Source organism: Perissodus microlepis, chromosome 4 (genome assembly GCF_051167445.1).
Source record: "Perissodus microlepis isolate ML-2025 ecotype Zambia chromosome 4, ASM5116744v1, whole genome shotgun sequence".
Classification (NCBI taxonomy): Eukaryota; Metazoa; Chordata; class Actinopteri; order Cichliformes; family Cichlidae; genus Perissodus; species Perissodus microlepis.
In genome coordinates, this window is record NC_140464.1 from 20,783,206 (window position 1) to 20,795,418 (window position 12,213).

At 40.9% G+C, this 12,213-nt stretch overlaps 1 protein-coding gene across 2 annotated transcripts in view; it reads left to right on the forward strand.

Annotated features, from left to right (window-relative positions):
- The window catches only part of grin2aa (glutamate receptor, ionotropic, N-methyl D-aspartate 2A, a), a 166,366-nt gene extending 156,059 nt beyond the window's left edge, over positions 1 to 10,307 (forward strand). For both annotated transcript variants that reach the window (XM_084926415.1, XM_084926413.1), the window contains 2 exons: positions 2,439 to 2,677; positions 4,398 to 10,307. In XM_084926415.1, coding sequence (XP_084782541.1) covers positions 2,439 to 2,677; positions 4,398 to 6,329 — 2,171 coding nt within the window. In that variant the 3' untranslated portion in view covers positions 6,330 to 10,307. The remainder of the gene's footprint in view (positions 1 to 2,438; positions 2,678 to 4,397) is intronic.
- Positions 10,308 to 12,213: the final 1,906 nt, after the last annotated feature.

The window sequence follows — 12,213 nt, forward strand, 5'->3', positions numbered from 1 at the left end:
GCACCAGATGTGTGTGCGTGTATGTACTCTATCTGAATTACCAGATTCCTTTATTACAGTTGCCTCAAAAGTTTTTACTTAAACAAATTTCTTACTGCAAAACAGCGCGAACGCGAGACAGCCAGAGCTCTTAGTGACAAGATTCATTTACATTTTACATCGAAAGCGTTTTGCTGATGCGAGCGTTCACAGCCACTCACAGTAAGTGCACTGAAGTTGATTAAATGAACATTGGTGTCACAATAATCCCCTCTAACTGAATCTTATCAGGGCTTCTGAGCATGCAGGCCACACTCCATCATGTTTCCATAGCTGGATAATTTTGATAGAAATCAGGCTCTGTGTTTTTGTTTTGCCTTATCTTCTCCTGATAATTAATACTTCTTTGCAGTCCAATTTGTTCATACTTCTTTGCACCATGTTAATAGCTTCTGGTTTAAACTAGTTGTTGTGCACCCCCACCCACCCACAAACACACACACAAAGAGAAAGACAAATGCCAAAAAGATAAAGATAAAGGTGAACAGAGCAAGTGAGAGGGATAAAAGGAAATGGCACGAGACAAAGACCTAAAAAGAAAGTTTATGTAACAAGAGGAAGGAGAAATGAATGAAATAGTGATGACAGCGTCAGAAAAGAGGCAGCGTGCACGGAGGTCAGAGAGAGGTAAAAAAAGAAAAGAGGATGAGGCACAGGGCATGGGACAAGAGCAAGACAAGGAAAGCAAGTGTGTCTGGTAGAGATGGGAAGTGACAGAAGGGCAGGTACTTGATAGATGACAGTGACTTGTTGTCTCGGCAGATGCTACATGATCAGATAGACAGAATGTGGGCGGAAAGCATATGGCATTTCATGGGCAAGGAAGAGACAAAGAGAAGATTAATCTGGAGAAAAGTAGAGAGGGAAGGGAGGTGAAGAAGGAAAAGAGACAAAAAAGGAGGTGGTCTGGAAACCAGTGCCACACTTCGTGTAGTGGTTTTTAAAAACAACAACAAATGTTCACAAAAAATACATATAATTAGAAAACTGTAACGTCCTGGTGTCTTAGCAGCACCTGTTTGGCAGTGGTATGCAAGTTCTCCACACTTGTGCTCTTACCATTTTTTCCCATTCTACATAAAGCACAGTGCTGAACATATGCATTTTTCATTGCATTTCATATCATCAAGTCACGTTCGGGAATGGTTTAATCTTGATTTATGAGGTAGGCTTATTGTAAAACATAGATACAAATTTTGAAGGAATCTGCTGAACTGGACTGACACATAAAGTCTGAGCTGCTCCATGCTACATGTTTTTTAAACCCGACTTGTAGGGACTTGTGTTCCTGTGTTCCAATCGACTGAACACCAGACTATAGCTTGAGCCGTGTGACTACTGAAACGAGAACAAAATCTGAATTTCAGCAATAGTTTCCCCTCTGGAGAAAAAGCAACGGCATGAGCAGCAGCCTTTCCCTTGAATAGATTAAACAAAAAGAGGAGACAAAGTCACCTGTTGATACCCAGAGATGTCATTCACCTTAATTTGCTTTTGAAGCCAGTTCTCAGCATGCCATAATTTCATTTAAAAGGTAGCATGGCTACGTCTAGTCATGTATTTGCAAGTCTGACATGAGATAAATGTTCTTCAATTGTACCAACAGGCTAATGATGTCTTATTGAGTCTGCACCCCAAAGATATCTAGCTGAACACCACCATGATATTTGTCTTTCCCACTAGCAGCCTTAGTTATCCGGTCCTGAATGACACCGATTGGATTAGCAACGCGCCAAATGTCACAGAGGAAGCCGGAAAAAGAGGGGGAACAGAGGGAAAGGAACATAGAGTAAGAAATGAGGAAAGATAAGGTCTTTATTCCTTTGTACCTTTTTTTATCCACACTTAAGAAACATATCTTTGCCCTGTTGGCCAACATAGAGGAGACGGTAAGCCCAGTGACAAGTGACAGAATATAAAGGTGCTACCAGCCATTGAATTTATAGATTGCCTTTCTAGGGTAGAAATGCAGTATCTACATTCTTTATACTCAATTAGAGTTCATTCAGGACCACTAGTCAAAACAAAATGATTATTTTTAACTGCAAGAATTTATATTTGGCTGTACTCTGTGACTCTGTTGTAGGCAAATTAGGAGGGTGGGCTACAGTGAGGTCCCAGCGCAGAACACCAAGTATGACATTGATTATGTGCAACACAGAATAGGAAAGTACAGTTGTTGAAGTAGTGGGTTGCAAAGCGGTTTGCAGAGCATGGCAATACTGCACGCCGTACAATCCTCAGTTTCTGTCTATATCAAGGATCTCACCATTGGCCTAAAATAAATTTGCAGCAGCTTTTAAGTTAACAGTAAATTTCTGACTTGTCTAAACATGGAAATCATGTATGCCATTATGTTTTTGAGCTATTTGGTTAAGGATTTGTTGTTTTCCTTTCAGGTGAAATGGAGGAACTAGAAGCCCAGTGGCTCACAGGAATTTGCCACAATGAGAAGAATGAGGTGATGTCCAGTCAGCTGGATATTGACAACATGGCAGGGGTCTTCTACATGCTGGCCACAGCCATGGGGCTTTCCCTCATTACCTTTGTCTCTGAGCATCTCTTCTACTGGAGGCTTAGATACTGCTTCACTGGGGTCTGCTCCGGCAAACCGGGTCTTCTTTTCAGCATCAGTCGGGTAAGCACCCATTTTTGTAAGTAGCTAGGTTGCATAAAAATGAAATTATCTATGAATCGTTGAGGAGCTTTTTGCATTTCTGCTGCAGGAGTCAGCTGGAAAGTAAATTTTTGGTTAAATCATTTTATCCCCCAAAAAGTCGCTCTATTGAAGCGATGATTTCGACTCTGATATATTACTGCTGCTGATTCACTAACCCTAATTGCAAAACAGCCATCCACTTTCAGCCGAAGCACAACTTGAATGAACTTCATGATCACTACTGTTACTGTGTCGTCCATCTCTCACTTTACATACTTCTGCATTACAGCCATCTACTAGCATGGTGGTTTGTTCTATAGCTGCGCACCATAGGGTTAAAAACAGCTTTTGCTGTTTCATGTGATCTTTAGTTTAAGTTGCTTGAAAAACAAACAGACAAAAGAGGTGCTTTTGGTGAAAAAGTAGCAGCTTAGAGGGTTAACAGCGGATGTGTCCAAGGCGATGAGCTGCAGTGAAGACTGCAGCTAGACTCGTGGGCTAATAATGTATTATTGGGGTTAGACAGCTCTCTCTTAGTTCTATTTTCTGTCAGCGGAATAAAAGAAAAGAGCAAACATGCACACATACGGGCAGGGAAAGAAAGCTGCTGATAAGCTAAGAAACTGAGTTAAACAAGGGAAAGGAGGGACAACAATACAAAGGAGGATGAGAGGCAGGAGCGCGGGGGGGAGGGATCACGAGGCGGACCTGAATATCGACAAGATAGATCCTAATAGATCCTAATTGCAACATGTTTTTTGGGGGGTAAAATGATGGCAGCTCATGCCAAATCAATTTATTTTCTCTCATTTTGCTAAAAGGTCAGCATTGTCCCTTATTGTGTATATGAACATACAATGGAGACGTGTATCTCTAAAAGCGGCACGTTTCTTTGCTCTCATTTTAAAGCTGTGTATGTGAAAGTTAAGAGTGATGTTCGTGCACTTGTTACTTCAAAGCCATTCTCAATAGTAATTTAAAACAAAATACAACCTTAATTGCCCGTTTTGTCACGATAAGCTTTGCAAAGTGTGTATTGAACCAAAAGGTTGTTTGATTTCGGGACATGATAAATGTTTTCTGAGAATGAATTTGTGAACTAGTAAGTTGTCACAGTGGTGAAAGGATTTTTTGTTCTTTTATAAACAGCTCTTTGGCTGTTTTAGACATTTAACTGTTGTTTACTCAATACTTGCTCATTCAATAGTTTGTCTTAAGGTTCAAAAGTCAAACTGATGGTAGTTTTTGTTGTTTACTGCTTTGCTTACATGAGGCTTATGTCACATTCTGAATCCTTCTAAGAGAGATTTTGGAGATATTAGACATCTAACCTCATTAATGAATTTTCAGCATCTTACTGATTTGGACTGCTGAGAGTTAAAGAATTTGTGAATGTGTGTGTCCCCTTATTGTTGACAGATGCTATTAGAGAATTTTTAATGTAATATTTAATGTTTTAGTTCTAATTTTTTATTTTGTTTAGAAAAAAAAAAACCCAAATGTGTTTTATAATGAAAGAAAGATAAACTGAATATGCTTTCAAACTGTACTTGCATTACAATTACATGGTTACAGTGGGTGACTAATTTTGCATTGGATTCTGTGCATCTCATTCCATTGAATCTCTCCCGCCCTTTTCATTTCTCCTTCCTTTTTCACCTCTCCCTTCCTTCTTCTTCATCCATGTATGTCTATGCAGGGAATCTGGAGTTGCATCCATGGAGTTCACATTGACATGAAGAAAAAGACAGACCTGGACTTTAGCCCCCAGGACAAAATGCTGAAGCTCATTAAGTCGGCCAAACAGATGACCAACATGTCTAACCTGGGTGGCTCCCGCATGAACTCGCCCAAACGAGAGTTCATGCACTCAGCTGGTCCTATGATCATGGACATGATGGCAGAGAAGGGGAACTTCATCTACGCTGACAACCGAAGCTATGCCCCCAAAGATATGATCTACGGGGATGCTGGCGACCTGCAGTCCTATCTCGCTAACCGCCACAAAGATCATCTTAACAACTATATCTTCCAGGGAGGTCAGCATCCTTTGACCCTGAATGATGCCAATCCCAACACAGTGGAGGTAGCAGTAAGTGCTGACGCAGTCCAGACTAACGCAAAACCGCAACGCACGCTGTGGAAGAAGTCGGTGGACACGGTTCGCTCAGTACCACCCGGGCCCTCGCCGATGCCTGACATGCTGATGCCAGACCCACGAATGTCAATGAAGACGCAGCGGTACCTCCCTGAAGATGCAGCCCATTCTGACATTTCAGACTGTTCTAGTAGAGCAGCCTCCTACAAGGACCCAGAAAACAACAAGCACCTGAAGCCCAAGGACAACTTAAAAAAAAGATCGGTGACGCCAAAATACCCAAGGGATTGCAGTGAGGTGGAGCTGTCCTACTTAAAGACTAAGCAGGTCAGCGGCGGAACCAACCAAACTGGGAGAGGAGGAGGAGGAGAGAAAATCTACACTATCGACTCAGACCGGGAGCTGAGCCTCCACTCAGACCCCATTCACTACCGCGAGAGCCGCGGTCTTGCTGCGGACGATTTGGAATACCCCGAAATCTACTCCGACCACAGTGACAACTATAGGAAGTGTGAGCAGCCCATTATTCATCTGAACTCCTCGCCTTTGCATCATACAGACTCAGATCTTCTACCAGATCCAACCTACTCAAAACACTACAACCTAAAAGAGAAAAACCTGTCCCCGCATGAATCCATTGATCGCTACAAACAGACACACTGCCGTTCCTGCTTATCCAAAGTGACTGCTAGCTACCCACCTGCAGGGCCGTACTCCTCTACTGGTTCTGCCTCAGCTTCGGGCACACGTTCACCTTATAATCGGTGTGAAGCGTGCCTCCACACGGCCAACCTGTATGACATTAGTGAGGACCAGCTCCTTGCAGACCCTTTGGTCAGCCCTACCATGCATCACCAACAGCAGCAGCAACCGGATGAAATGTTTGGTCTGTACTGGCCACAGACAGATGGGCCGCATGTCCAAAAAAGAAATCGCTTGAGGCTGAGTCGTCAGCACTCCTTTGACAACATCATGCTTGAAAAGCCCAAAGATGTAGATCTGGGCCGACCGGCACGCAGTGTCAGCCTCAAGGAGAAGGATCGCTTCTTGGACTCCACGTCTGACTCGCACTATGCGAACCTCTTTGGTATGCGTCCCTACTCTGGCAGACTCTTTGGCACTGGGTCCAAGTCCATGCTGTTTAACCACAACCTAGAGGAGAGCAAGAGGAGCAAGTCCCTGTACCCGGCCCATGGCTCGGAAAACCCTTTTCTAAGTCATTCGCTGAGGGATGACACCAGCAGCAGACTGGTCCATGGGCGTAGCTCCTCTGATATTTACCAACAGCTTTCAGTGGCTCCCATCAATACACGCAACGATGCGAACAATCTCCGCTCTTCTGTTAAATCCACCACTTCATTTTGCTCACGGGACGGGCGGATAGCTAATGACATGTACAATAAAGAGCATGCGATGCCTTACTCAGCCAATAAGACTAGTGCATACCCAGCCCCACGTGGCGTCCTAAACTCAGCCCAGTTCAGCAATAGACGGGTGTATAAAAAAATTCCCAGTCTGGAGTCAGATGTTTAGTTGATATAAGAAATAATGTGTTCTCTCCTTCTTACTCCTCTCTGGGTTTGTATTATAATTTATCAACTATGTTATCCAATAAGGGATGCCATAGCCACACTACGATTTCTTCTCTTCAACATTGTAATCCAAACGAACTTGTGCCCACTTGGGTATGACGGTATTACTACTACTCTCTTGATATCACCATTTCTATCCATTCTCTCCCATGTACCAGTGAGACAGCTATAGGGCCAGCACTCTGCCATAAGGTATCCTTGTGTAAAGAGGAGGGTAATCATTAATCCCTAGGTTTTTAGGAGTAGAAAACGACATAGCCCCATAAGTGGAACCAATATGGTACCGTATACGTTAGAGTAACACAGGGCTCCCTGCAATAGCTTTCAGAAAGGAATCAGTTGATTTGGCATTCAAATTTGCGAGGAGGTGGTGAGGAGGATGAGAGGAATTATATGACAGTGGAATTAAAGGAAGCGAGAGGAAGCTCTTTAGCCACTGTCCACCTTCCTTCTCGCCGTGTTCCTTTCCACCTTCACTGACAACCTTAGAGCTCACCAGCTGAAGAGAAAAGGCTTGACAGAAAGACCAGATGGGCAGGCCAGACATGGAGGCATCCCAGGAGGGCAGGGGCGTCACAGAGAGCTAGTCCAACGGTCTGCTGCTTGTTATGCTGACAAATATGGGCACTAAGACACCTGGCAGTGGAAGAGGAGAGAGAGAGTGAGTAAGGAAGTGATTGGCTAAGTGGCACATAGTGGAGCATCAAATAGTTTGTGGCTGTTTGATAGCGTGTTCTTGTTCAGAATACGACTTTGTATGTTCAGCCCACGCTGAGGGACGCGACAGTGATGAGAAGCTGAGAGCGATGCAGGTGCTTTTAATGAATATTGTTTACAGACTGACAGATAAAAGGCATGCTGACAAAATGACTGATAGAAAAGGACAGACGAGCAGGGAAACCTAAGGCACTTGATGGGCATTTCATTTGTGGCTCTGCACAAAAAAACAAACAATAATTGCGAAGTATTGCTTTTATTCTCTTGAACTATAAGATTTCTTAGGGATTCTGGCATCCGGATCCCCCTATGTAGGATTTTAGTGTTTGCTTATTTGGTAGCACAATAGCCATTAGTTTAAACCTCCCACATTTGCTTTTGAAAAAAAGAAAAAACCTAAAAGAAAAAACAACAAAGCTTACTGAAAAATACCTTCATGAGTAGCAGATTATTTTGCATGTGTTGATTTCATTCTGTGTCGGAGAAGAGAAAATACACATATACACTCTAAGACATATTTTACATTTTTCTGAAAGTAGCTGCGTCTTGCCGGATGCGGTGGATGGCTGTGTGCACCATCACGTGGTGATCCTCGACCCTCTTACTTAGTAAATCTGTCATGATTGAGGTAAAGGTGGAAGGGAAGAGAGCAAAGAGGAGATAAACAAAATAAAAAAGGTTAAGCGCAGCTGTTTCCACCACCATCATCTTGTTTTTGGTGGGCAATAATGTGTGAGTTTTTTTTATTAATTATTATTTTATTATCCACGCCACTGAGAAACAGGGTATTAGCTATGAAAAACACCAATGATTCCTTCCTTCTTTCATCTTTCCTTCTTCCCTTTCTCCATCAATATGACATCGCTGGAGTGTTTGATGTCTATAGAGCTAATCTGAATCATTTCCTGTACTAAAAATTGAACTTTGGTTGGTTCGTCCAGCCTCTACAGTTTAGCTTGGGATTACGTTCAGAATTTTCAATGATTTAACTTTGTGTGGAACTGTTGATCTACAACAAACCAGGGCTTTTGAGGATGTGAAGACTGCTTGGGACGGATCCCTTGTTTACCTTCGAAGCGTTGTTTGGGAGGGATGCGGGATTGGATGGGTGTTATGTGGTCATCAATTACGTATCCATCCATTGGCATGGAATAAGTCGTGTGTGCGCACATGGCAGAACTTGGGTAAGCTTGAAGTTTTTAACCAGAACATTTGGTTCCTAATCTGATTGTGTATTTTTTTCATTTATTCCTTTTTTTTCCTTTGACAACACTAAACTGAAAAAGACTTGCACACACATAGATTTTTTTTCCCTTGGTAGCATCATGCTTTATAAAATGTACTGTCTAAAGAAAAAAGTCATGTAACGATCTTAACTGACTGATTTGCTTGATTGATTAGATTTACAAAAGCCAAAATTGCTTCAAATAATATACCTCAGGATGATTCTGTACGTTTTAGGGGGGCGTTAATAACGGTAGCAAGAGCTGTAGGATGTGCCGCAGAATTTCTTTTTGTTTTGTTTTTTTTGTAGGAAAAAAAAAAGAAGGGGAAAAAAAAGACGAAGAAGAAGCGGCCATAAGGCAGAATCAAACTTTTCTCTTTTTGATGTTTACCAGTCCAAGGTCTTCCAGTTCAGCTCTCTGCCTGAGCTCATGCAACCCAAGCAAAGATAGAAGAGGAAACGAAGGAGGGAGTGAAGGGACAGCGGTAGGGGTGGGGTGAGAGGGGGGCTTAGATTGTTTTCCCAGTGTGTGGGATGTGCTGTATGCAGCTCCACTTCACACTAAGCTGAGCACCCTTCACAGAACGAAGGATGTTTCTTAAACATCCAAAATCTGAAACGCTACCCTTATAGTTCCTCCTCTCCATGACTTTGAATGGCAGTTGACTGCATTAGCCACTGTGTTTCGATTGAAGCTCCATTTTTAACCACTGTCATATCGCCCTTTTTGTACTCTTGGAATACTGCAGTGAATCTCCCCCTAGCTTCCCAATCAGCTTACCCAGTGTTGACTGAAGAGCAAGATTTGTCCTTTTCTCTCTCTCTCTTTTTTTTTTTTGCATCTTATCTACATATTTATTACTATCATATTTATCTCCACATGCTGCTTGTGTGAGCTGACAAGTGAACAATATGCACATGTAAAAAAAAAAGAAAAATATCAAATGGCACCCTTGCGTTTTATGAACTCATCGCAATTTGTTTGTTTGTTCTACTTTTACAGAACTGTCATGTAAACTGATGATGTTTTCTGTTCAAACATACACAAAGAAACACACGCACACACACACACACACTCTCAGACACACCCTTGTGATGACAACCCTGCTATTTTTTAATGGCAAAAATGTATTTTAATTACATTTAATGATAACTAATGAGGTGATGGCATGCAACCCCAGATGTAACAACTTTAATGTTTTGTTTCTTTTATTCGTTTGATATTTTTGTTATGATGTTATGATCACTAATGCGTTGTAACCAGGTGTGATGAGTATATACATATTTGAGAGGAAAAAAAATTATCTGTGTTTAACACAATGAAGATGCTGCTGCTGTTTCGGGGGAGAGGTTAAAGACCTGACCCCAGTGCAACTTTCTCATTGGCTGGCTGGTCATTATCAGGCCATGTTTTTGGCTAGTAGAGTGGTTGGTCACGGGTCAGGGCTTGGCTTATTTTGGTGGGACATCTGTGCTCTTCCTCCAATGGCAGGTGAGAATTACTGTATCACCAGCTCTGCTTCTCTCTTCCCTCTCCTTCATGTGTAGTCAGGACTTCAACTGTAATGAAGATAGAAGAAGAAGAAGAAAAAAAAAGCAACCCTCAACTTTGAGTCTGCTATCCCTCCAAAGATACAAGACCTCTTTCTTTATGGTTTGCTGTAAGAATATAGCTTTTCTTTCTTTTCTTTCATTTTTTTTAAAGAAAAAAAAACATACTTCCTCAAAGACTTTTAGGGAACTATTTTGAATATATTTAGAAATGACACCTGTATACATCGCTTGTAAATTCATACTGAAATACATCATCATGGAGAATTATAAATGATAAAGAGTAAAAACAATATTTTTTGTGTGAATTTCACAAGAGCTCTTCTGTACAGTGGCACTGTTTATCTCTCTCTTTCTCTCTCTCTCTCTCTCTCTCTCTCTCTCTCTCTGTAGAGCGACTAGAATAAAATTTCACCATTCACAAGGTTTGTTGTCCTGTCAAAATTCCCGGTAAGCACAACAGGCTTTGCATCTTCCTCACCTTATATGGAAGTAACCTCTTTTGTCAGTTGAAGATAACAGCTGATTCTACACTAAAGCCATTCCTTTCACAGCTAATGGTATTACCTCTACTTCTGTTAGATAAACAAAGGCGGTGCATGCTGGGTTACAAATATATGATTTTTTTTTTTTTTTTATCAAGAATGTCAGGAATAAGGGTTGCTGCCTACAATGTCCATCATTAATTACTTCTTCTGTGCACCTGCCACCTGTGTTTTTACATCTTTAGAAAGTCTCGTATTCATTTCGTAATTCTTGATTTCCGATTTTTAGCAGTAGTTTCACTTATCGGTTAATAAAGAATAGCAATTTGCGCTAATACTAAAATGCCTAAAATTTGAGTATACAAATGACAGCATGCTAATTTCTATGCAATCTCTGTAAGATGGTGTTTGCAAACAAATGTGCAAACATGAGATACGAGTTTAGTACAGCTTCCAGTTACTACTGACCAGTCATGGTTAAGCAGACATTCATTGCATCCATATAAACATATAAACTGTTCTTAGGGTGAATAAAACCATTGTATTTTCCAAAATCCAGTGTCAGAAGCACTGGCTACTGTCTGACAACAGCATAGTTTTATAATATCTGCATTCATTATCAATGACCAGTGGACAGAAGAGGAAGTTTTTGCCCAGCTATCAATGCAAATGTTATGTGCGTAAAAAATATTCTTTGGACTCCCCAAAACCAAGCTTTTCAGATTTTTACGGGAATAAATAGATCTGACCATTTAGATGTCTGTTGGCAACAGATGAGCTCATAGCTGAGAAGCTGCACAGGTATTAAATACACAATGATATGAAAATAATAATACTATTTACCTCAGACACGTAGCTAGATGCTGCTTCGGGTCAATCTGAAATGATTTCTCTGCCTCCTCAGATGATGCCCCAGCTCTGCCAATAAAAGCTCAAACTGCCTCACTGACATCCTGAAATATGCACGAAAGCAGACGTGATACAGCTTCAGCTCCTGGATCAAACCATGAAACTCTCCCCGCTGCTGCCTTCTTTGGATGAACCCAGAATCTCAGTTTCTTCCTTTTCCTGTTTAGAAAGATCAGGATAAGCTCATCAATGCTTGATGTTGACTTGATTTTTTTTAGGATGAAATTGATATGCTACGCTAAAAGTTTGCATCCAAAAAGTTTTTGTGTGTTTTTTTTTCACAAGTGTGAGTAAATACCTTAAAACTGTAACCACAAAGTCACTGAAAGTCTGCAGACTCACCCAGATTGATTTCAATAAAATAGTTATACTAGTTATTTGTTTTCCATAAAAAGATGATCTTATCTGAATTGCTGCTTTACTAGTTAAACCAGACTAGCAGTCTTTAAACATTTCTACTATTTCGTCTATTGTGTAAATTTAATGAACAGGCAATTGTCGTTAGTAACGGTAACGGTGTTGTAACGATAGAAATAGTAATTAGTTAGATTACTTGTTACTGAAAAAGTAACGCCGTTAGTAACACTGTTACTTGTAACGCCGTTATTCCCATCACTGACATGCAGATGATAAATAATACACAAAACTACACAGATCATATCATCTATGTCCAGAACACAATCATTGCTCACATCTTAATAAATCCTTGTGTATTCACAAATTGCATTTTATTTCACCGTGACTAGTTTAAAGCCTTAAAGACTGAAATAGGTTTCAAATTTGATTAGTTTAATGTGCACATCTTCCATTGTGTATCCAATAGTTGTTTTTTTTAAATCAACATATAGCTATTACAGCTTAATTTAAACATTTGTAATGTTAAAGAGCTTTGGCTTTGAGTCATAGGAAATGATCTACTGGTTTCAAAATAAACATTT